The 25,968-nt window shown below is 47.4% G+C and overlaps 2 protein-coding genes across 2 annotated transcripts; both read right to left on the reverse strand.

Moving 5' to 3' along the window:
- Positions 1-5,759: 5,759 nt before the first annotated feature.
- On the reverse strand, positions 5,760-25,913 carry fbxw5 (F-box and WD repeat domain containing 5). Its single transcript, XM_062483978.1, is given in 14 exon segments — positions 5,760-6,120; positions 6,346-6,558; positions 6,744-6,891; positions 13,272-13,302; positions 13,863-13,922; positions 13,924-13,992; positions 14,256-14,384; positions 14,386-14,526; positions 14,528-14,563; positions 14,716-14,864; positions 15,480-15,663; positions 15,919-16,076; positions 16,390-16,618; positions 25,745-25,913. Coding segments are annotated over 14 exon segments (1,872 nt in total). The 5' UTR covers positions 25,790-25,913; the 3' UTR covers positions 5,760-5,840.
- Positions 18,831-25,729, reverse strand: LOC134038541 (interferon-induced very large GTPase 1-like). Its single transcript, XM_062483976.1, has one exon. It carries the CDS (start codon positions 24,756-24,758, stop codon positions 20,400-20,402), a length of 4,359 nt encoding a protein of 1,452 aa, XP_062339960.1. The 5' UTR covers positions 24,759-25,729; the 3' UTR covers positions 18,831-20,399.
- Positions 25,914-25,968: the final 55 nt, after the last annotated feature.

Below are 25,968 nucleotides of genomic sequence, written 5' to 3' on the forward strand. Positions count from 1 at the left end.
GAGACAACTTGGCCCAGGAATGTCACCTGATCCCTGGCTAAGTGGCATTTCTTTGGATTTAACCGAAGGCCCGCAGCTTGGATCCTGGCAAACACCTCTTCCAGATCAGAGAGGTGGGCCTCAAACGTGTTGCTGTATATCAAAATATCGTCAAGGAAGACCATACATCACTACGAGAAAGAATTGCAAGAAATGAGCAAAACATTGGCATCCAAACTAAAAGACCAGGGGCTTACCGAAAAGGCCGTGGAGAAGCAGTTTGACTCAATCTGGACGAAATGGAGCACTAAAGTGGCAAATGAAACACCTCCAGAGAAACTTGTTAATGTTAGAGCTGCAGTGGAAGAAGTCTTACTAACTCATTTTCTCAATCAGAATGACATCATTGGCAAGATTAGAAGTGTAAAGGGAACATTTATGTTTCTTAAAAAACATGTAAACCAAGAGTGGTGGAGGTCACTAAATCCATTAAATTGGTTGCGCAAAAATCCAGACAGCTACATGAATCAGTGTACAAAACAAGTGACTGACAGTGTCGAGAAATATATTACTGGGAAAGAAGCTGAAGGTAGGGATTTCAATAATAGCTTTATTAATGAAATATTAAGCAACATAACAAGTGAGATTAAGAGTTTCACAGAGTCCAATCACATTAAATTCACAAAAGAATACCTAACTGACCTGTCTGTTCATCTGTGCATCAAAGCACAGAGGATGCATTCATCGTTCAGGAAAACAGTAGCTCCTCTAACATACTTGTAAAGCAAACGAGATCAGTACCTTCAGATGTTTAAGCACCATTGCAAAGGAGCAAACTCCATCAATATTTTTGCTGATTTCCTCTGTAAACAGCTGGAACCAGCAATCAAACAGCAAATGAATCACAAAACCAGTATTTCGGTTAGTAATTTATTAAAAAACAACCACCCAGCCTTTAGTGGAAACAGATCCAATCTTGAGAATCACATGCTGAAACATCTTGCCCAGAAATACCAAACAAAGAATCTTGATGAAGAAAAGGAAATCTTTAAGGAAAGAATCTTTAAGGACTTTGAGGAATACATTGACAAACCAAAGACCTATTTGGAAAGATTCATCCAAGAACAGATGGAGACATACAAAGATTGTAAAAATGACAAAATTACAGACATGCTTATTGAAAACCTCAGTTCCCTGATAACTGATATTTTAAAAGTAACAAAGGAAATGGGAAAAGCAGAATTGGTAACAGCAGGAGTGGTTACACCAGAAGAAGTTGAAGAAAGTGGCGTTGCCAAAACATGGCTTGACAGTTTCTGTAAGAAACTTGGCACGCACATGGTGATAAAAAGAGAGGATCTGAAAAGCATTGAAAATGAAGATATTCAGAACCTGACAGAACTCAACGAGATGATGGTTAAATGTATTAATGAGATGAAGATGAAGATGACAGAAAAAGAAGAGCAGAATTCAGGAAAACAGTCTTTTGCTACTTTGAAAAGCCAAGCCACCAAGCACCTGTTAGATCAACTAGAAGGATGTTGGGCCAAGTGCCCATTCTGTGGTGCCACCTGCACAAACACCGTGCCTAACCACAAAGAAGATCACAGTGTTATGTTTCATCGATCTCAAGCTCTAGCTGGCTGGCGCTTCGGTGACACAGATTTTTTTGTTACTAACTTCTGCACCACATATCTAGGCAGTGATTCAGAATTTATCTGTTCGACTGGTACTTTTCCCTACAAGAAATACAGGGATGCTGGTAAGCCATACAGTGAATGGAACATCACTGCAGATGATAGGACTCAGAGTTACTGGAAATGGTTCATTCGTACATTTCAGTCTCAATGGGAGAAAAAAAAAGGACGCACATTTACTGAATTGGGTAAAATCCCTCCGACCTGGAAAGATATCACCCTAGAATCAGCACTGAAAGAACTCAATTAACTGTCCCAGCAAATACAGAAGAACAAACCATGACCATGAAATATATAAAACTATTATAACTACTTGTAATTAATCACTTGTTCATCATGATTATTGAACTGTGCATAAAGATGTTCTGCTGTACTTTCTATATAAACTGTTTGTAGCCTAGCTTTGGATAAAAGTCTGCTAAATGAATACCATGTAAATGATTGGATTTTGAACCAAAAGTAAACCTGTAACTAAACGTAGAGATGTGTAGATTTGCTGTGAACAACATACCTGGAAGTCTTAGAGAAGGGAGTCCGACCACAGAAAGATGATATTATATTACATAGTTTATACCTATGAGGATAAACGTCAAGAGACATAGATGATGTCGGCCATTTTGTATGAATATTATATGTTGGTCGCACATGTAGGAATATGCTAGATTAGTTTATGCTACTGCAATATTATCTTATATCCAGGAATTATTACTCTTCTGAAATTAAATAAAGTTGTGTTCCATTTAAAATAAACAATGGTAATTTTGTTACGTAAAAGTTTTTATTTTTAAATGTGAGTAAGTTTGTGTTAATTCACACTGAATATGCAGCTCTCTGAAAGGAGAGCCTGGTTTAACTTCGTACAGCCTTATTGGTAGTACTTAAGACTTGTTGACACAAAGATTGTCCTTCCTGGATACATAACCAAAGCCTTATTATGAGTATATGTAAGATGTATGTGAGAAACGGATGCAACACATGGAATTAAACACATTGTTTGCAAATCACCAAAGAATATACTTGTTTTTCTTTGCAATTGCTCAAAACAACCAGATTGCCAGTTTTCTCTGATCACAATAATAATACAAATATAACATCAATATTTCCTGTGTCTTTCGTTTTTAAATGTTTTTATTTAATCAGGTAGCAGCAGGCAAACCCACTATTACAACATCAGTTAATACAGGACAGACATGACACAGTTACCAAAGCTAGAAAATAGGCTTTGTGTATTTAAAGGTGTTTGCTGTGACTAAAGACATATCTCTCTGTCGGACCAGAATTGATGGACATCCCTGGAGGTCATAGGTCATTCACTAGGCATGTACGTGGTTCTCTCTCTCACAGACCACAGCAGTAACTTATTTTTTGGCCTTTTAACTTACTGGAGGTACTAGGAGTGTATATATACAAAATTGCATTTTTACAATAAACAATAAAAAGAGGTTTAGCACTCTGAAACTTGCATTTATGTATGAAGAATTTAGCCAGAAATAATTTTAGATTTTTCAGATAATATCTATTCTACTTGTGTATCAAAGTTACTACAGCCAAATAAAACATATTTATATGACAAAGGGAAACTCTCTATTCAGAAGTTACGTGAGAATCAATTTCAGACATTTGCAGTATGCATGCAGTCTCAGGAGATGAAATTAGGATTAGGATTGACTGGGTTTTGGGGGTATTTCACACTGTTCCTCTCCGATTAGGGTATGTAACATTGGTTGCAGTAATTTTAGTGTCCCCCTCAGGAGCAATTCCTGAGGGGGACACTAAAATTACTGCTTTAACACATATAGATTATGGAGGATTATGGGGGCCAAAACTAACTAAATAAATACTTGGATAAATAAATAATTATATAACACAAAGCTTAAATAAATGACAAATTATATAATGTAATGCCTAATTGACATAAGAAATAGTGATTCTGGAGCTTTCAAACCTCAATGTGGATGTTTGTAAAACATCTTAAACTATACAGTTAAGCAACAAGTCCTAATGCCCAGACACAAATAAAACTGTTACATTGTATGTATCTAGCTGAGCACCACTATTAAATGTGTGTAACCAGTGTGTGTGTGTGTGTGTGCGTGTGTGTGTGTACAGGAGTGATGGACATCCCTGGAGGTCATAGATCATTCACTAGGCAGGTACGTGGTTCTGTAAATAGATATATATATAAAGACATATATATCTATGGTCACTCTTACCTTGTGTTAATGTAACCTTGACAACAACAAAGGGGAAACTGCAGCACAGTTCATACATTTATTAGTTTCACTTTAGGAATATTCAGACAAAGGGCTATGAAACCACTTAAAACCGCACAAAGTTCTGGGTATTTAAGACAAACAAGTTTAATATGAATCAGACAAACATGGCAGTTTAAGCTGTCTCTCCCAGACAGAACGCTGTGATGTGAAACAAAGTGAAAAGGATCGATGTCCATCATGACCTCACCGACCCGCAAACACATTCTAACATTCTAAACAACGTCAAATAAGATACACTGTAAACACTGGTGCTTACGTGCACGCGTGGTTTGAAAGCCTTAAAACAAAGACACACAAGAAATAAGGTGATATATGTTACTGTACACGGCTCCTTAACTGTCCTTGAAATGAACACATTACGTATCATAATTTCTTCTTCTTAGGTCCAGGGAATCCTAGCCAGTTCATTGTACATCATGTGTATGAACACGTGTCAGACCTAGACAGCACTCGGCCCTCTTCAACCAGTCTGTAGAACAGCAGGACTGTGTAGCAACATCGCCCCCGTGTGTCTGTAACAGGGTAATTACATCTCATGTCCTTCCTGATGCTGAGTCACCACATCTCACAGAGTTGTAGCTGAAACTGGGCACTTGTTGACCACAACACCATCACTCCTGGAGTTTGTCACCCACGGGAGAGAAGCACCTGTCCCTGTCTCTCTCTGTCTCTCTCCCTCTGTCTCTCTCTCTCCCTCTGTCTCTGTCTCTCTCTGTTCCTGTCTCTCCCTCTGTCTCTGTCTCTCTCTGTTCCTGTCTCTCCCTCTGTCTCTCCCTCTGTCTCTCCCTCTGTCTCTCCCTCTCTCTCTCTCTCTATCTCTCTCTCTCTCTCTCTCTCTCTCTCTCTGTCTTTCTCTGTCTCCCTCTGTCCTTGTCTCTCCCTCTGACCGCCGACCCACCCGCCCCCCTCCTCCACGCTCCAACCTGCACCATTTAACTTGGTCCAGGTTTTCCCATTGATCCAATGACAGGAGCACCTCTCCCTCCCTCTTCCTCTCTATCTTCTCTATCCCTCCTCACTCTTTCTCTCCCTCCCTTCCTCCATCCTCCTCTCTCTCTCTCTCTTCCTCTCTCTCTCTCTTCTTCCCCCTCCTCTCCATCTTCTCTTTCTCTCCCCCCCCTCTCAGTCTGGTCTAACTGGGTCCAGGCCCCCCTCTCTCTCTCCCCCCCTCTCAGTCTGGTCTAACTGGGTCCAGGCCCCCCTCTCTCTCTCCCCCCCCTCTCAGTCTGGTCTAACTGGGTCCAGACTCCCCTCTCAGTCTGGTCTAACTGGGTCCAGGCCCCCCTCTCTCTCTCCCCCCCCCTCTCAGTCTGGTCTAACTGGGTCCAGGCCCCCCTCTCTCTCTCCCCCCCCTCTCAGTCTGGTCTAACTGGGTCCAGACTCCCCTCTCAGTCTGGTCTAACTGGGTCCAGGCCCCCCTCTCTCTCTCTCCCCCCCCTCTCAGTCTGGTCTAACTGGGTCCAGGCCCCCCTCTCTCTCTCTCCCCCTCTCAGTCTGGTCTAACTGGGTCCAGACTCCCCTCTCAGTCTGGTCTAACTGGGTCCAGGCCCCCCCCCCTCTCTCCCCCCCCTCTCAGTCTGGTCTAACTGGGTCCAGGCCCCCCTCTCTCTCTCCCCCCCTCTCAGTCTGGTCTAACTGGGTCCAGGCCCCCCCCCTCTCTCCCCCCCCTCTCAGTCTGGTCTAACTGGGTCCAGGCCCCCCCTCTCTCTCCCCTCCTCTCAGTCTGGTCTAACTGGGTCCAGACTCCCCTCTCAGTCTGGTCTAACTGGGTCCAGGCCCCCCTCTCTCTCCCTTCCTCTCAGTCTGGTCTAACTGGGTCCAGGCCCCCCTCTCTCTCCCCCCCTCTCAGTCTGGTCTAACTGGGTCCAGACTCCCCTCTCAGTCTGGTCTAACTGGGTCCAGGCTTCCCGTTGGCCTGGCTGCTGCCTCGGCGGCCCAGCCAGGAGAGCAGGTTCCGGGGCCTTGGGGGGCGTGCGGGCGTCTGCGCCAGGCGCACCATGCGAGGGGAGCGCCACACCTTGATGGTGGAGTCGTCGCTGGCAGACAGCAGCAGCTCCTGGTCGGCCGGGCTGAAGGCCACAGAGTTCACCACGTCATCGTGCTGCAGGCGCGCCAGGCAGATGTTGTAGTGGCGGTCCCAGATGTAGCCGTGCTTGTCCTCCGCGCCACTGGGGGGCGACGGAGAGGTCAATGGAGGGGTTGTCAACTGAGTTTTTGGGTACTTAACTGATTTAGGCTTCACATACACACATTTCTTTTTGACTATATGCACTGTGTTCTAGGGTCTAATTATACTGTTTCTGGCAGATATGTGCTGATATGAATAAAAAATGATAATAATATACACACAGTATATCTTTGAAAACAAAAGTGAAGCGTGGGCGCTGCTCTACCTGGCGACGAAGTCTCGACTGACGTCCAGGAAGATGAAGAAGCACTCGTCGTTGGGCGTGAAGGCCCGGTGCGCCCGCAGGCTCCGCCTCTCCTCACGAAGGCTCTTCAGGTCGATGACGTGCAGGTCGATCTCCTCGGCGATGGGGGGCGGGGCCATGGGGTCGGAGATCACGCAGCCCGCCGGCCACGCCCGGCTGTTCACGTACAGGTACCTGGGCAACGGGAGACGGGCGCTTAGCAACCCTCTAACACGTGTGATCATAAACGTCTCTGGCGCTAACCTAGTCACCCTCAACCACATATGTCCAGAGTTACTGTACCTGTCCAGAGTTACTGTACCTGTCCAGGGTCTACTGTACCTGTCCAGAGTTACTGTAAATGTCCAGGTGTACTGTACCTGTGGTCTGGAGACAGGCCCATGCCGATGATGTGTCCGTGGATGTCGATCACGTGGTCCAGAGAGTCGAAGAACTCGTCCGAGTTGCGTTCCTTCCCCAGAACAGGACCGCTCGTGCTCATCTGGTCCGGACGGATCCGCTTGATGCCTGCAGAACCACGCAGAACCACACAGAACCAGCTATGAGTCTCTCTTGCAGAAAGATGCCCTAGCTGTCTGGTGTGTGTGTGTGTGTGTGTGTGAGGCTGGTCTACCTATCTGGTGAGGAGAGTAGGTGAGGCTGCTCTACCTATCTGGTGAGGAGAGTAGGTGAGGCTGCTCTACCTATCTGGTGAGGAGAGTAGGTGAGGCTGCTCTATCTATCTGGTGAGGAGAGTAGGTGAGGCTGGTCTACCTATCTGGTGAGGAGAGTAGGTGAGGCTGCTCTACCTATCTGGTGAGGAGAGTAGGTGAGGCTGGTCTACCTATCTGGTGAGGAGAGTAGGTGAGGCTGGTCTACCTATCTGGTGAGGAGAGTAGGTGAGGCTGCTCTACCTATCTGGTGGGGGGAGTAGGTGAGGCTGGTCTACCTATCTGGTGGGGGGAGTAGGTGAGGCTGGTCTACCTATCTGGTGGGGGGAGTAGGTGAGGCTGGTCTACCTATCTGGTGAGGAGAGTAGGTGAGGCTGGTCTACCTATCTGGTGAGGAGAGTAGGTGAGGCTGGTCTACCTATCTGGTGAGGAGAGTAGGTGAGGCTGCTCTACCTATCTGGTGGGGGGAGTAGGTGAGGCTGGTCTACCTATCTGGTGGGGGGAGTAGGTGAGGCTGGTCTACCTATCTGGTGGGGGGAGTAGGTGAGGCTGGTCTACCTATCTGGTGAGGAGAGTAGGTGAGGCTGGTCTACCTATCTGGTGAGGAGAGTAGGTGAGGCTGGTCTACCTATCTGGTGAGGAGAGTAGGTGAGGCTGGTCTACCTATCTGGTGAGGAGAGTAGGTGAGGCTGGTCTACCTATCTGGTGAGGAGAGTAGGTGAGGCTGGTCTACCTATCTGGTGAGGAGAGTAGGTGAGGCTGGTCTACCTATCTGGTGGGGGGAGTAGGTGAGGCTGGTCTACCTATCTGGTGAGGAGAGTAGGTGAGGCTGGTCTACCTATCTGGTGAGGAGAGTAGGTGAGGCTGCTCTACCTATCTGGTGAGGCTGGTCTACCTATTTGGTGGGGGGAGTAGGTGAGGCTGGTCTACCTATCTGGTGGGGGGAGTAGGTGAGGCTGGTCTACCTATCTGGTGAGGAGAGTAGGTGAGGCTGCTCTACCTATCTGGTGGGGGGAGTAGGTGAGGCTGGTCTACCTATCTGGTGGGGGGAGTAGGTGAGGCTGGTCTACCTATCTGGTGAGGAGAGTAGGTGAGGCTGGTCTACCTATCTGGTGAGGAGAGTAGGTGAGGCTGGTCTACCTATCTGGTGAGGAGAGTAGGTGAGGCTGGTCTACCTATCTGGTGAGGAGAGTAGGTGAGGCTGGTCTACCTATCTGGTGAGGAGAGTAGGTGAGGCTGGTCTACCTATCTGGTGAGGAGAGTAGGTGAGGCTGGTCTACCTACCTGGTGAGGAGAGTAGGTGAGGCTGCTCTACCTATCTGGTGAGGAGAGTAGGTGAGGCTGCTCTACCTATCTGGTGAGGAGAGTAGGTGAGGCTGCTCTATCTATCTGGTGAGGAGAGTAGGTGAGGCTGGTCTACCTATCTGGTGAGGAGAGTAGGTGAGGCTGCTCTACCTATCTGGTGAGGAGAGTAGGTGAGGCTGGTCTACCTATCTGGTGAGGAGAGTAGGTGAGGCTGGTCTACCTATCTGGTGAGGAGAGTAGGTGAGGCTGCTCTACCTATCTGGTGGGGGGAGTAGGTGAGGCTGGTCTACCTATCTGGTGGGGGGAGTAGGTGAGGCTGGTCTACCTATCTGGTGGGGGGAGTAGGTGAGGCTGGTCTACCTATCTGGTGAGGAGAGTAGGTGAGGCTGGTCTACCTATCTGGTGAGGAGAGTAGGTGAGGCTGGTCTACCTATCTGGTGAGGAGAGTAGGTGAGGCTGCTGTACCTATCTGGTGGGGGGAGTAGGTGAGGCTGGTCTACCTATCTGGTGGGGGGAGTAGGTGAGGCTGGTCTACCTATCTGGTGGGGGGAGTAGGTGAGGCTGGTCTACCTATCTGGTGAGGAGAGTAGGTGAGGCTGGTCTACCTATCTGGTGAGGAGAGTAGGTGAGGCTGGTCTACCTATCTGGTGAGGAGAGTAGGTGAGGCTGGTCTACCTATCTGGTGAGGAGAGTAGGTGAGGCTGGTCTACCTATCTGGTGAGGAGAGTAGGTGAGGCTGGTCTACCTATCTGGTGAGGAGAGTAGGTGAGGCTGGTCTACCTATCTGGTGGGGGGAGTAGGTGAGGCTGGTCTACCTATCTGGTGAGGAGAGTAGGTGAGGCTGGTCTACCTATCTGGTGAGGAGAGTAGGTGAGGCTGCTCTACCTATCTGGTGAGGCTGGTCTACCTATTTGGTGGGGGGAGTAGGTGAGGCTGGTCTACCTATCTGGTGGGGGGAGTAGGTGAGGCTGGTCTACCTATCTGGTGAGGAGAGTAGGTGAGGCTGCTCTACCTATCTGGTGGGGGGAGTAGGTGAGGCTGGTCTACCTATCTGGTGGGGGGAGTAGGTGAGGCTGGTCTACCTATCTGGTGAGGAGAGTAGGTGAGGCTGGTCTACCTATCTGGTGAGGAGAGTAGGTGAGGCTGGTCTACCTATCTGGTGAGGAGAGTAGGTGAGGCTGGTCTACCTATCTGGTGAGGAGAGTAGGTGAGGCTGGTCTACCTATCTGGTGAGGAGAGTAGGTGAGGCTGGTCTACCTATCTGGTGAGGAGAGTAGGTGAGGCTGGTCTACCTATCTGGTGGGGGGAGTAGGTGAGGCTGGTCTACCTATCTGGTGAGGAGAGTAGGTGAGGCTGGTCTACCTATCTGGTGAGGAGAGTAGGTGAGGCTGTTCTACCTATCTGGTGAGGAGAGTAGGTGAGGCTGGTCTACCTATCTGGTGAGGAGAGTAGGTGAGGCTGGTCTACCTATCTGGTGAGGAGAGTAGGTGAGGCTGCTCTACCTATCTGGTGAGGAGAGTAGGTGAGGCTGGTCTACCTATCTGGTGAGGAGAGTAGGTGAGGCTGCTCTACCTATCTGGTGAGGAGAGTAGGTGAGGCTGCTCTACCTATCTGGTGGGGGGAGTAGGTGAGGCTGCTCTACCTATCTGGTGGGGGGAGTAGGTGAGGCTGGTCTACCTATCTGGTGGGGGGAGTAGGTGAGGCTGGTCTACCTATGTGGTGAGGAGAGTAGGTGAGGCTGCTCTACCTATCTGGTGAGGAGAGTAGGTGAGGCTGCTCTACCTATGTGGTGAGGAGAGTAGGTGAGGCTGGTCTACCTATCTGGTGGGGGGAGTAGGTGAGGCTGCTCTACCTATCTGGTGGGGGGAGTAGGTGAGGCTGGTCTACCTATCTGGTGGGGGGAGTAGGTGAGGCTGGTCTACCTATGTGGTGAGGAGAGTAGGTGAGGCTGGTCTACCTATCTGGTGAGGAGAGTAGGTGAGGCTGCTCTACCTATCTGGTGGGGGGAGTAGGTGAGGCTGGTCTACCTATCTGGTGGGGGGAGTAGGTGAGGCTGGTCTACCTATCTGGTGGGGGGAGTAGGTGAGGCTGCTCTACCTATCTGGTGGGGGGAGTAGGTGAGGCTGGTCTACCTATCTGGTGGGGGGAGTAGGTGAGGCTGGTCTACCTATCTGGTGGGGGGAGTAGGTGAGGCTGGTCTACCTATCTGGTGGGGGGAGTAGGTGAGGCTGGTCTACCTATCTGGTGAGGGGAGTAGGTGAGGCTGCTCTACCTATCTGGTGGGGGGAGTAGGTGAGGCTGGTCTACCTATCTGGTGAGGAGAGTAGGTGAGGCTGGTCTACCTATCTGGTGAGGAGAGTAGGTGAGGCTGGTCTACCTATCTGGTGGGGGGAGTAGGTGAGGCTGCTCTACCTATCTGGTGGGGGGAGTAGGTGAGGCTGGTCTACCTATCTGGTGGGGGGAGTAGGTGAGGCTGGTCTACCTATCTGGTGGGGGGAGTAGGTGAGGCTGGTCTACCTATGTGGTGAGGAGAGTAGGTGAGGCTGGTCTACCTATCTGGTGGGGGGAGTAGGTGAGGCTGCTCTACCTATCTGGTGGGGGGAGTAGGTGAGGCTGGTCTACCTATCTGGTGGGGGGAGTAGGTGAGGCTGGTCTACCTATCTGGTGGGGGGAGTAGGTGAGGCTGGTCTACCTATGTGGTGAGGAGAGTAGGTGAGGCTGGTCTACCTATCTGGTGGGGGGAGTAGGTGAGGCTGCTCTACCTATCTGGTGGGGGGAGTAGGTGAGGCTGGTCTACCTATCTGGTGAGGAGAGTAGGTGAGGCTGGTCTACCTATCTGGTGAGGAGAGTAGGTGAGGCTGCTCTACCTATCTGGTGGGGGGAGTAGGTGAGGCTGGTCTACCTATCTGGTGAGGGGAGTAGGTGAGGCTGGTCTACCTATCTGGTGAGGAGAGTAGGTGAGGCTGCTCTACCTATCTGGTGGGGGGAGTAGGTGAGGCTGGTCTACCTATCTGGTGGGGGGAGTAGGTGAGGCTGGTCTACCTATCTGGTGAGGAGAGTAGGTGAGGCTGCTCTACCTATCTGGTGGGGGGAGTAGGTGAGGCTGGTCTACCTATCTGGTGGGGGGAGTAGGTGAGGCTGGTCTACCTATCTGGTGGGGGGAGTAGGTGAGGCTGGTCTACCTATCTGGTGGGGGGAGTAGGTGAGGCTGGTCTACCTATCTGGTGGGGGGAGTAGGTGAGGCTGGTCTACCTATCTGGTGGGGGGAGTAGGTGAGGCTGGTCTACCTATCTGGTGGGGGGAGTAGGTGAGGCTGGTCTACCTATGTGGTGAGGAGAGTAGGTGAGGCTGGTCTACCTATCTGGTGGGGGGAGTAGGTGAGGCTGCTCTACCTATCTGGTGGGGGGAGTAGGTGAGGCTGGTCTACCTATCTGGTGGGGGGAGTAGGTGAGGCTGGTCTACCTATCTGGTGGGGGGAGTAGGTGAGGCTGCTCTACCTATCTGGTGGGGGGAGTAGGTGAGGCTGGTCTACCTATCTGGTGGGGGGAGTAGGTGAGGCTGGTCTACCTATCTGGTGGGGGGAGTAGGTGAGGCTGGTCTACCTATGTGGTGAGGAGAGTAGGTGAGGCTGGTCTACCTATCTGGTGAGGAGAGTAGGTGAGGCTGGTCTACCTATCTGGTGAGGAGAGTAGGTGAGGCTGCTCTACCTATCTGGTGAGGAGAGTAGGTGAGGCTGGTCTACCTATCTGGTGAGGAGAGTAGGTGAGGCTGCTCTACCTATCTGGTGAGGAGAGTAGGTGAGGCTGGTCTACCTATCTGGTGGGGGGAGTAGGTGAGGCTGCTCTACCTATCTGGTGGGGGGAGTAGGTGAGGCTGGTCTACCTATCTGGTGGGGGGAGTAGGTGAGGCTGGTCTACCTATGTGGTGAGGAGAGTAGGTGAGGCTGGTCTACCTATCTGGTGAGGAGAGTAGGTGAGGCTGCTCTACCTATCTGGTGGGGGGAGTAGGTGAGGCTGGTCTACCTATCTGGTGGGGGGAGTAGGTGAGGCTGGTCTACCTATCTGGTGGGGGGAGTAGGTGAGGCTGCTCTACCTATCTGGTGGGGGGAGTAGGTGAGGCTGGTCTACCTATCTGGTGGGGGGAGTAGGTGAGGCTGGTCTACCTATCTGGTGGGGGGAGTAGGTGAGGCTGGTCTACCTATCTGGTGGGGGGAGTAGGTGAGGCTGGTCTACCTATCTGGTGAGGAGAGTAGGTGAGGCTGGTCTACCTATCTGGTGAGGAGAGTAGGTGAGGCTGGTCTACCTATCTGGTGGGGGGAGTAGGTGAGGCTGCTCTACCTATCTGGTGGGGGGAGTAGGTGAGGCTGGTCTACCTATCTGGTGGGGGGAGTAGGTGAGGCTGGTCTACCTATCTGGTGGGGGGAGTAGGTGAGGCTGGTCTACCTATCTGGTGGGGGGAGTAGGTGAGGCTGGTCTACCTATCTGGTGGGGGGAGTAGGTGAGGCTGGTCTACCTATCTGGTGAGGGGAGTAGGTGAGGCTGCTCTACCTATCTGGTGGGGGGAGTAGGTGAGGCTGGTCTACCTATCTGGTGAGGAGAGTAGGTGAGGCTGGTCTACCTATCTGGTGGGGGGAGTAGGTGAGGCTGCTCTACCTATCTGGTGGGGGGAGTAGGTGAGGCTGGTCTACCTATCTGGTGGGGGGAGTAGGTGAGGCTGGTCTACCTATCTGGTGAGGAGAGTAGGTGAGGCTGGTCTACCTATCTGGTGAGGAGAGTAGGTGAGGCTGGTCTACCTATCTGGTGGGGGGAGTAGGTGAGGCTGGTCTACCTATCTGGTGGGGGGAGTAGGTGAGGCTGGTCTACCTATCTGGTGAGGAGAGTAGGTGAGGCTGGTCTACCTATCTGGTGAGGAGAGTAGGTGAGGCTGGTCTACCTATCTGGTGGGGGGAGTAGGTGAGGCTGCTCTACCTATCTGGTGGGGGGAGTAGGTGAGGCTGGTCTACCTATCTGGTGAGGGGAGTAGGTGAGGCTGGTCTACCTATCTGGTGAGGAGAGTAGGTGAGGCTGGTCTACCTATCTGGTGAGGAGAGTAGGTGAGGCTGGTCTACCTATCTGGTGGGGGGAGTAGGTGAGGCTGGTCTACCTATCTGGTGAGGAGAGTAGGTGAGGCTGGTCTACCTATCTGGTGAGGGAGAGTAGGTGAGGCTGGTCTACCTATCTGGTGGGGGGAGTAGGTGAGGCTGGTCTACCTATCTGGTGGGGGGAGTAGGTGAGGCTGGTCTACCTATCTGGTGGGGGGAGTAGGTGAGGCTGGTCTACCTATCTGGTGGGGGGAGTAGGTGAGGCTGGTCTACCTATCTGGTGGGGGGAGTAGGTGAGGCTGGTCTACCTATCTGGTGGGGGGAGTAGGTGAGGCTGGTCTACCTATCTGGTGGGGGGAGTAGGTGAGGCTGGTCTACCTATCTGGTGGGGGGAGTAGGTGAGGCTGGTCTACCTATCTGGTGGGGGGAGTAGGTGAGGCTGCGGTGGTGAACAGCAGGTAGGTCTTGTCCTCTCCCTCCCCAGGGGCAGAGGGGGTGATGAGGGGAGGTGTCCAGGGGCTTGGTGCGAGCACGACTCATCATCCGGACCACCTTGGCCTCCAGCTCTATCTCCTGGCAGCCACGCCCTGGGAGGGGGGGGGAGAAAGAGATACATTTAGGAATTGGTTACAGTGCATACAGTTTTCATTGACTGTCTTTGTTAATATTCGCTACAGAAAAAACATACTCTTTTCCACATTCACATTCATGTATTCGTGTTCTGTTTTACTGTGCATAACATAATGTCCATATGACAATTCATATTGTCCCATCCCCTCCTCCCCCCCCTCCTCCCCCCCCCCCCCTCCTCCCCTCCTCCCCTCCTCCCCCCTCACCCCCCCCTCCCCCCCCCCCCCTCCTACCTGGATGACATGCTCCAGCCCTGGGGCCGATGGGTACGCCTGTCGCCCCCTCACCTCCCTGGGACGCCCCCCCTCCTCCTCCTCCTCACTGTCGGGGGTGCCCCAGGTCGAACAGCAGGGGGGCGGAGCGGGCCTGGGACTGGGCCTCGTAGTCCAGGAGGAGGTCCGGGGTGTCGTGGCGACGGCAGTGTGCCACCATGACGGTTCTGATGGTGCTGGCGTTGACGTTCTGGATCTTGAACAAGACGCTTCACCACGTTCACGTTCTCCGACTCGATATCCTGAAGGAGAGAAGGAGCAGCTCTGGATCAGGAGAGGGGACGGGGACAGCTCAGTGTAGAGCTCTGGACTCTGTGGAACTAGTGAATACAGGTCTGTGTGTGTGTTTGTGTATCTGTGTGTGTGTCTGTCTGTGTGTGTCTGTGTGCCGGACCTGGAAGGCCTTGTTGAGCCAGAGCACAGAGCAGGAGGTCATGTTTCCTATCCAGTGCAGGTTCCCTGAGATCAGGTGGGTCTCGTTGAGCCAGCAGCCAAACACGTCGTACGGCTTGTTCCTCACGCGAGACAGAAGCGTGTAGTTGTCTGGAACACACGTGTATACACACACACACGTCAACACACACATAAGTACACACACACAGACAGTATATGTATCACCCAGAGCATTATGCTGGCTACTGCTAGCATGTTTACAGTCATGACCCAGAGCATTAGATCCTCTCTGCATCAGGTTTCTCACAACATTTCTGTTTTCTGTCTGCAATGAAATCAAGTTTCTGTGATCTCTGAGGTGCTGTTATGTCTGAAACACATGTCCAATGTTCCTGAACAAAGTATTTAGCCTAACTTGTAATTTAATTTGTACACAGGATCATGTGAGGAACATTTCTGAAAGAAATTAGGAAAGAGAGACTGTGTGTGCGTGCTGTTACATGCGTGTGTGTTTATCCATGTGTGTGTGTCTTTATAGATGTGTGGTGTGTATGTGTCTGTATAGACGTGTGTGTGTGTGTATATATGTGGTGTGTGTGTGTATATAGATGTGTGTGTGTGTCTGTATAGATGTGTGTGTGTCTGTATAGATGTGGTGTGTGTCTGTATAGATGTGGTGTGTGTCTGTATAGATGTGTATGTGTCTGTATAGATGTGTGTGTGTGTATATGTGTGTGTGTGTGTATATGTGTGTGTGTGTCCTACCCAGGCTGAGGACGGCGATCTCCCCTGAGGAGGAGTGGTGCGGGCCCAGGTAGACCCCCGACACCAGCAGCAGGGTGTCATCAGCGTTGAACTGGGAGAACTGGGTGTAGCCCCAGTTAAACTGGCGCATGCTGCAGCTGTGGACCAGCGTGATGTTCCCATCAGGACGCTCCGTGTCCCACAGCTGAAACACACCGCGTTCCACCTCTCAGGTTAAGCTGCCATTCGTAACAAGTACAGGTGGATTGTAGTACAGTTTATATGTATGTATAGAGAGACTACATGTAATTACATTACGTTTTTTTACAGTATATATCCTAGCTGTGCTATGTGGGATATAACATTTACTCTATATAGAGTATATAGTGTATGTCTCTTGTCTAGGTTGCGTGGGTATATAACACTGTATATAGAGAGCAGAGAGGCTGCGGGTGTGGACCTTGACGGTGCAGTCCTTGGAGCAGGAGGAGAAGCGATGTCCTCTGTGAGAGAAGGCCAGGTGCAGCACCTGGTCATGGTGTTCCCTCAGGGTCTGCACCTCCTCACAGGGGATGCAGTCAAACAGCCGCTTGAACTCCCGGTACCACGACACGGACGCTGTTCACACACACACACACACACACAGTGAGACACACACAGTGAGTAATAAGACATAACAATGGATTTTAGGTGTGTGTGGATTCTAGCTGGATTCAAGGTGTCTAGATTCTAGGTACCTTGGTGTCTGGGTTCTAGGTACCTGGGTGTCTGGGTTCTAGGTGTCTGGGTTCTAGGTACCTGGGTGTCTGGGTTCTATGTGTCTGGGTTCTAGGTACCTGGATGTATGGGTTCTAGGTACCTGGGTGTCTGTCTGGGTTCTAGGTGTCTGGGTTCTAGGTGTCTGGGTTCTAGGTGTCTGGGTTCTAGGTACCTGGGTGTCTGGGTACGGAGCGTGGGATGCGGTAGTAGCTGTAGAAGAGTTCCCTCCAGAGGAACTCATCTCTGGACACGTTCAGCCACTGTCTGCAGGCCAGACCGGCGCTCAGCACAGCGCTGTGGGGGAGATGCAGGAAGATCTCCAGCACCAGGCTGTCAGGCAGGGCAGGCTCGTCCAGCACCAGGCTGTCAGGCAGGGCAGGCTCGTTCTCCATCCTGGCATCCTGCAGGTACCCAGAGAAGCCAGGATCAGGGCTAAGGACACACCTGGAAGCTGACACCTGGTTATTGATTTCCTTCTGCACTTTCTTAATATACATTGGATAAAAGCGCCAGCGAAATAAATCATTAAAATGGTCAAATGTTTTAGTCTTTCATGCAGTGTGCTCAATCAAACACCTGCGAAATATAATTTGTCTCATCTGAATACTGGTAGGCGTAGTTTAGAACATGTGGTAAAAACGTAGCCAAATATATCGAAAGGTCTGTAATATGATCGCGACGCCACATTTGAGGAATTTGGATAACAACAAATTATCTCCGTTTCCGGGTCTGTGTGGTCCCGCCCGACACCTCTGGGTCCGGCTATATTAAACACGACAGCTGAGGGGGCTGGGCTAGTGCATGCCAGGGTATCACCACTACACGATGCTTATTTAAGTCATGCTTTAGCCTTTCTAATGATAAATTAGTTCTAAGTAACTGTAGATCATGTATGTACGGTTGTGTCTCGTGGACACTGGTAGTTATGGTAGTGGGCACTGCAGGTAAAGAAGCGAGATAAATACCAGTAGCATTATGGTCTCTGTATGTAGCTCCAGCTAGCTAACTAATCTTCTACAGACTTCTTTGAAAGCAACACAGACACATTCATGACACTCTCTTATCCCTGTTTAATAAAAAAAAATTATTTCAATAACTATAAGTAAGTACAGTGAACTATGTTTTAGAAACAAGTTCGAAAGGCAAAACTTTGGTGAAACCTCAATGCTAGTGTTAGGGCTATTTTAGGTGTCAATAGAGAAGCATCTGGCTAATCTAGTTGTCAATTGTTCTCAGTAATTCGACGTTACTCCCTTTAAGCGATTTGCAACACAAATAATTAGACTATTGAATATCTTACTTTATTTCGGATTTTTACACGCCACTTGTTGCTGCAAATCTAAATCATGACTCACCTGTCAGACGACAATATTTTAGAAACCAAATCTACCAGTTGCAGTTCGCTAGCTACTAGCACTGTTAGCACGAAGATGAAAACAACCAATCACCTAACGGCGTCTCGGTATGACGTCACTCCAGACGCCAATGGTCGATTACAGGAGACTCGTTCAATCCATAATGTGACTTAAAAATTCCTTGAGGAGTTTGTGTTTGCTTGAATGTGAAGATAATTAAACAATAATTAAAACAATGGTGCCGTTTTCATAACCATAAAGTCAAATATATTGCTACTCTTCTTAAGCCGGCGAGACACTAAATCAATTGGAGGAAGTGGTGTTATGTTACCTGATCCTCATGGTCACAAGGCAACCAGACAATTTAATAATTCATCAGTTTCTGCTGTGAGGACTTCTGTTGTTTTTGGCTCTCTTTAGCAGTTGAGACACCTTAAGAAGTATTGCCTTCTTCAACTCCTAGGACTAAATAGAACACAATCTGAAATCTTGAGGACCTCAGACATGCTTTGACTCATATTCAGTGGTAAGAAAAACACCATTATTCTGAAAATTGTTTTCATAGCATATTTAATATAGATATGCAGTGGACGTCATGATTTTGACTGAACCAAATATATTAATGCAAAACTATTATTACACTTCTGTAATAATGTTATAAGAGAGCTACCGCAAAGCGGTGGTGTCTCTAATCAAGCGGTTAAACCCGATAAGGGACGTGTGGCCTACCTTATAAACATGCTCTAAACTCTTACAAAGTGCTTCAGGTTTGCCTTCATGACACTATCTTCATCGCTGAGCAGATCAAAGATGTTATTAAATGATCATTATCACGATAATATCCTAGATTGCAAACGTGGGGAAGAGTTGATGACAAACTCTTGAGGCTAGTGAAGAGTGTTATCACTATGACGCCCCCCAGCACTGTCCTACGTGGCTGACAGGATGGTCGCCTGTTGCAGCCCCTCAGAGAAATCAAAACCAGGATGACTATACCAGCTGAAGGGTAACGACTTGCTGTTTTACACTGTCGAATACCTGTTTAAAATCAAATAAGTAGCCATCGAAGTAGTGTTTGTGCTTTTTACTTTTATTTGTAACTATTGTGATTATTTTATAATGGATTTTAGACAATACTTTTTGTAAGTAATTAATTCTCCTGTGTTATAGGAGGTGAAGTTTCAACTGTATCTGACGGGATCCTCTTCAGACAACCTCCCGTTAGTATGAACCTCCCTCAGACGGCCGTCCCGCGCGCACCACCCGCAGTGCGCCACTAGAGGGCGCAGGTCAGCTGCTCCGGCGATCATGACGCCCCGTCTGTAAACTCCCCTCGCGGGAGGAGGAGGGGCTGAAACCCACGCAGGGCAGCAAGAATATTCATATTACATCCTCACATTCCATATACAGCACTGTGGACAAGTCTTAGGACTCAATTAAATATTTTTTTAGTAAAGTAAAAAATGCTTTAAGACACAGGAAATATTGATGTTATATTTTTATTATTATTTAGAGAGGGCAATCTGGTTGTTTTGAGCAATTGCACAGAAAAACAAGTATATTCTTTGGTGATTTGCAAACAATGTGTTTAATTCCATGTGTTGCATCAGTTTCTCACATAAGTCTTACATATACTCATAATAAAGCTTTGGTTATTGATCCAGGAAGGACAATCATTGTGTCATCAAGTCTTAAGTACTACCAATAAAGATGTAGTAAGATAAACCAGGCTCTCTTTTCAGCGAGCTGCATATTCAGTGTGAATTAACACAAACTTTCCCCCATTTAGAAATAAAAACGTTTTAAATAAAAAAATTAAATTGTTTCTTTTAAATGTAACACAACTTTCTTTGATTTCTTAAGATTAATAATGTCTGGATATACGATAATATTGCAGTAGCATAAACTAATCTAGCATATTCCTACATGTGTGACCCAACATATAATATTCATACAAAATGGCCGACATCATCTATGTCTCTTGAGGTTTATCCTCATAGATATAAACTATGTAATATAATATCATCTTTCTGTGGCCGGACTCCCTTCTCTGAGACTTCAAGGTATGTTGTTCACAGCAAACACACATCTCTACATTTAGTTACAGGTGAACTTTTTGTACCAAATCCAAACATTTACATGGTATTAATTTAGCAGACACTTATCCAAAGCTAGAATACAAAGGGTTTATACAGAAAGTACAGCAGAAGATCAAGGATCAGAAGTGCAGAGTTATAACATTATTTAGGTGATCAGAGTCAAGGAATGATCTGTATTTAGCAGGCAGTGCTAAGTCACCACATCTCAGCTACCAGACACAGTGCAACATTATTAACATCTCAACTATTGTAAAACAAAAACATCTCAACTACAATTTGACATGTTGACCCTAGGTCAAGCTATATAAAGACATCTGTATCTGCCTACAGTTCTGACGTTCTTACCGTATATGTCACATTAAAGACAGCTTAAATCATGAACAGCTAGCTTGTGCTAGTCATTTGTTCAATAACAGGACCTTGACATCTCTTCACGTCTTCCTAGTTATCAGAGATGTCCAGTCATGTATTCCTGACCACTGGTGGTGCAAAGTCATCTCACAATATAAACTGAATTTCATTACAACAACGTCCATCTATTGACCCATTTCATGCTTCAAACTGTGACATGAAGATAATTCTCTGGTGGACAGACACAGATGTTCTCCCTTCATGGCCGTCTATGCACAGTTCGATAATCATGATGAACAAGTGATTAATTACAAGTAGTTATAATAGTTTGATGTATTTCATGGTCATGGTTTGTTCTTCTGTACTTGCTGGGACAGTTACTTGAGTTCTTCCAGTGCTGATTGTAGGGTGATCTTTTTCCAGCCCGAAGGGATTTCACCTTTGCCAGCAAATCTGTATCCTTTCTTTTTCTCCCATTGAGACTGAAAAGTACAAAGGAACCATTTCCAGTATCTCTGAGTGCTATCATCTGCAGTGATGATCCATTGATTATATGGTTCACCTGCATCTCTGTATCTCTTGTAGGGAATAGAATCAAAATAAGCATCACTGCCTATTGATGTGGTGCAGAACTCAATAGCAAAATGATCTGTATCTTTCCAATTATTGCCAGCTACAGCTTGAGGACGATGAAATATAACACTGTGATCACCTTCGTGGTTTGGGATGGTGTTTGTGCAGATGGCTTTGCAGAATGGGCACTGGGCCCAACATCCTTGGTGATGATCTAACATGTGCTTGGTGGCTTGGCTTTCCAAAGTTGCAAAAGACTCTTTTCCTGAATTCTGCTCTTCTTGTTCTTTCATCTTCTTCACCATCTCATTAAGACATTTTGCCATCATCTCTTTGAGTTCTGTCAGGTTCTGAATATCTTCATTTTCAATGCTTTTCAGATCCTCTCTGTTTATCACCATGTGTGTTCCAAGTTCCTTACAGAAACTGTCAAGCCATGTTTTGGCATCACCACGTTGTGTAACCACTTCTGCTGTTACCTCTGTATTCACTGTTAAAACCACACTTTCCAGGGAACATAGGTTTTCAATATGCATGTTTGTCATTTTGTCATTTGCACAATATTTCTTCACATGTTCTTGGATGAAACCTATAAAATAAGTATATGGTTGGTCAATGTATTCCTCATAGTCTTCAAAGCTTTGCTTTTCTGCAAGATGTTCCAGTATGTGATTCTCAAGATTGGATCTGTTTCCATTAAAGGCTGGGTGGTTGTGTATTAATAAATCACTAATCTGTCTGCTGGTTTTCTGATTCATTTGCTGTTTGATTGCTGGTTCCAGCTGTTTACAGAGGAAATCAGCAAATATTGTGATGGAGTTTGCTCCTTTGCATAAGTTCTTAAACATCTGGAGATACTGATCTCGTTTGCTTTTCAAGTATGTTAGAGGATTTACTGTTTTCCTGAACGATGAATGCATCCTCTTAAATGTTGGAACTGCTTTGATGCACAGATGAACAGACAGGTCAGTTAGGTATTCTTTTGGGAATTCAACCTTATTTGACTTTGTGTAAATGTTGATCTCACTTGTTATGATACTTAATATTTCATGAATGAAGCTATCATTGAAATCCCTACCTTCAGCTTCTTTTCCAGTGATATATCTGTTGACACTGTTTGTCACTTGTTGTGTATACTGATTCATACAGTCGTCTGGATTTCTGTGTAACAGATGCCATGTATCCAGTGACTTCCACCACGCTAGGTATCCGTGTTTTTTAACATCCAACATAAATAGGCCCCTTTCACCTCTAATCTTGTCTGTGATGTCCTTCTGATTAGAAAAATTCGTTTGTAAGACTTCTTCCACTGCAGCTCTAACATTAACAGGTTTCTCTGGAGGTTTATCATTTGCCACTTTGGTGCTCCAGTCCGTCCAGATTGAGTCAAACTGCTTCTCCACGTCCTGGTCGGTAAGTCTTTGGTCTTTTAGTTTTGATGCCAAGTTTTTGCTAATTTCGTGCAATTCTGCCTCATAATCAGAATTTCTATGGTCAAGTTCGGATCGGCTTTTCCTGATTGTGATGACATCTTTGCATTTCTTTATGATGTCTTGAATGAGCTCCCCATTCAGATTTTCCAACCGCCTGTCAATGGTGACTTTCCATTGAATAAGGATTTCTGAGTTTTTGTTTTCCTTAAAGTATGTGTCTATTTCCTCTTTCAAGGGATCATAAACTTGATAAAAATCATCAATCAGATCTTTGGGATTCACGTCCTTGATGATGTTGCTGTGAAGTTGGTTGAGCAACTCATTCTCTTTATCCAGGGCATGTTTTCTCAGTTTCCAGGACCATTCAGAAACCTTTTTTTCCAAATCAATGTACACCATAATTTCGAGTGTATTTCTGAAGCTGAACACAAAGTTTTCCTTCAAAAGACCATTCCATAGGTCACTGATCCGATCTTTTACTTCAGATAATGTGAAAAATCTACAGCCTGACCTCCACTGTGCGATGGAGAGCACCTTGTTCTTCAGCTGCTGAACGTTCTGGCTGTAGGAGGGGTTGGGAGGGGCCATCGGGGGGTCTCCCTCTAGAAGCCCCTGGAAGTAGAATACTTGAGTTCTTACATCAAACTGGATTATATCACTAAAGCCAGTGACAGGTTTGTCAATTTGCTCCTCTTTTGCTGCAGTTACAGCCATAGCATCTAATTTCCTCAGGAGATTTATTCTTCCCTCCATGTTTTTCTCGCCAGCTGAGGCCTCTGCAACATTCTGGTGCACAAAGATGCAGCTTGGTGTGATTTTAACTTGTTTCATCCTCAAGAATGCCTGGACACAAATCTGCAGGATGTCGTGCATTTCAGATGGGTTTTCCCCCATGATGTTAATGATGGTGATGTCCCCTATTCCGATAATAAAAGTTGCCAGTTCATTGTCATGACTGAGGGACGTATTAGTACTGAGCTCTGGTGGTCTCAAGCCCTCTGTGTCCACCACCAGAACATACTCGTACTTCAGCTGGTCCACTAAGGCCGGGTCCACCTTGATTAGCTGCATGAAGGCTCCTCTTGTGCACCTGCCTGCGCTCACGGTGAACTGAAGACCAAACATGGCATTCAGTAGTGTGGACTTCCCAGAGCTCTGCAGTCCAAGAACCGACAGCACAAATACCTTCTTGTCTCCAAGTGTTTCAGTAAGACGGTCCAGGACAGCCTGAATCCACAACAGAGGCACGTGGGCCGCATCTCCATCCATCAGCTCTAGTGGCAACCCAGACATCAGCATCTCAGCTCCTATTGCAGGAAGAGCTTCTATAAGTTCATATGTCTCCTTCTGACGTTTTGTAGGCTTGAAAACTTCATACATCTGGCTTGTTTCTCTCATGATGTGCTGAAGTCCAATTGTGGTAGCATTCATATTGTCAGATATTGTGTTAAGTTTCATAAGCAGAGGATCTGTGCTAGTTGATCCTCCTTTAACCTTAGGGCCACATTTAAATGTTGCCCATGTTGAGAGGTACTCTTCCTCATATCCTGTTAGTGCACCAAAGCTGAATTCATCCAGGAACATTCTCAGCCACTGCAGCATGTATAATCTAGTCTCTTGTGAATGATGTGGGGATGTTAAACAGTTTATAAATGACCTCATGAAATCATTAGGTGGTGAAGCTGCCTCAAGTTGTTTCTTTCGAATAGCGGCTTTCTCATTCTTGATGGCCTCCAACTGACATTGCAAACTTTCTTTTCCTTCGCATTTCAGACGATACTGTTCCTTATCTTTCCGGCACCAATCATGCCACAGCTTTCCTTGGAGAGGTAAAAGTTTATCCTTGAGACTCGATGATCTTTCCTCCCTCAACAGGGACATCAAACCCTCGGCTTGTTCACGACCATCTCTGCAGGATTTCTTGTCTTCGTCCACTTTAAACTGATGTTTTCTTGCTTTGTCACAAAATAGTTCAATGCTTGTCTTCTTTTCGTACATGTTGACACAGTGTTGGATGTGTGATATTATTTCTTTGTTCAGCTCAGCCTCGTTCCTGTTTTTGGCAGCTAATCTCACCTTTGTTGGGTTTTCTAAAGTCGGACGTTTTTCCTGTCCGGAGAAAAGGACAATCAGAGGGACAGGAGACTTGAAAAGATTCTTGGAAATGTGTTTTCTTTCTTCATCTAAGGGATGTTCTGAAAGTAGAACAACATTCACAGTGCTCACTGACTGCATAAATTCAAGTTGCTCTGGATGGTCTCTGGCATCACCATGAAGGTTCAGAAAAGCCACACAATCGTCAAAAACATCATCTTCCTTCCCCGCTGGACAGTACCAGGTGATCTCCACAACTCCGTCCATGAGGAGACAGTCTCGGGTGCTGCCTTTGCAATGACGATGGAAAAACACAGTGTGCTTTTGTTTGCTAATGACACTGTTCAAGATCTGGGACTTGGAAATGGACGACTCTCCCAATCTGATGAAGGATACAACTGGCACTGGTGTATTAAACATGTGTCTGCTCTGGTATTTACCAGGGCTGTCTGTTTTAGATTTACTTTGCCATGACTTCTTGATGTTCCGAAGGGCCCAGAGAGGGAATTCAGTTTCCTGTGTAAAGGGATTAGGTACCAGCAGGGGCAGGCCAAACTGGCAACTGGAGAGTTTTGAAAATATGTACTGCCTCAAAAAATCATCAGCACAGTGGAAAACTGCCATGTGAATATCCATCGGGTAAATGTGTTGCTCTTCACTGTGTACTTCTTGGATGGTTTCCTTGCCAAAGTTTAAAAAAGCATCATCGTCATGAACAAAAACAACGTTCTCTGAAGCTATGGTAGACTGTTAGATCCAGTGGAGAACAATTCCACTGCTCATCTTACTGGTATGATGTTGTATGTGACAAATAAAACCTTTAACTTGCACTTGGACTTGAACATCATATAAATTCAACCAGGCCATCCAATTATCACTGATCACTCGACCTAAAGGGACGAGTGTGCACCCTAGGCATACAATATGGCACAATTGCTTTTTGCTTGGACATAACGTGCGTTCCTGTTGCTTTCCTAATTGTGTCGATTCTGACTGCACACGTCACTGCTGTTGCGTGCCCTTATTAGGAGCTGTCGGGGCGTGTATGTATGCAAATTCAGGAGCATGAGGATGCGCTTTCAATTTAAGAAAACTCTTCCAAGGGAGCACAGCTCAGAAAAATTCTGCTGCGTAGGAACACATTTTCAAGCGTTCATTAATTTTTTTCTTACGTTGTTTTTCCGAAGCCCGTAAGAAACATTTCAGAAGAAACTTCAGAACATTTTCGAGAATGAGGCCCATTGTCTTTAATTTCTAATTTCTAGTTTCTAGTTTCAAGTTGTTTTTTTCAACAGCCAATGAAATGTAAAATTAGGGGAAAAACAGGACATTTACTAATGGTAAAATAAAATATCCATTGTGCATCACAGTGACATGTCACTATTTGGAGTGTGGCTGTACATTCAGTAGTAACCCCTGAATGTCTGTAAATATCAGCACTACGAACAAGCCTGGCATCGCCAGACTAAATTTGTAATGCAAATAAGTCTGGAACCTCTCAATTCATGAGGTGGCTTAAGATTCTGAGATAAAGCATCTATCACTAAAACATCCCTTTGTTGCATGTGTTTGGGGAGCATGTTGCTTAGACCCAGTTTCTGGAGTAAATTCTGGAGTCTCACCAGTGATGATGGTTGTAGAGGCAGGTTCACTGTGTTCTCCTCCATGATCCAGCACAGTGGAGACTCCAACAGTGTAGTGAGTACCAGCTAGCAGGTCAGTCAGGGTTGTGCAGCAGTCTGCAGTCTGTGTCGTCAGGGACCGTGTTCCTGGGCTGCTGTAGGTTATGAGGAAGTGATGTGGGATTGTCTCCATTCCTCCAGCCTTGGTCCAGCGCAGGGTCACA

This window comes from Osmerus eperlanus, chromosome 18, assembly GCF_963692335.1.
Source record: "Osmerus eperlanus chromosome 18, fOsmEpe2.1, whole genome shotgun sequence".
NCBI classification, from domain to species: Eukaryota; Metazoa; Chordata; class Actinopteri; order Osmeriformes; family Osmeridae; genus Osmerus; species Osmerus eperlanus.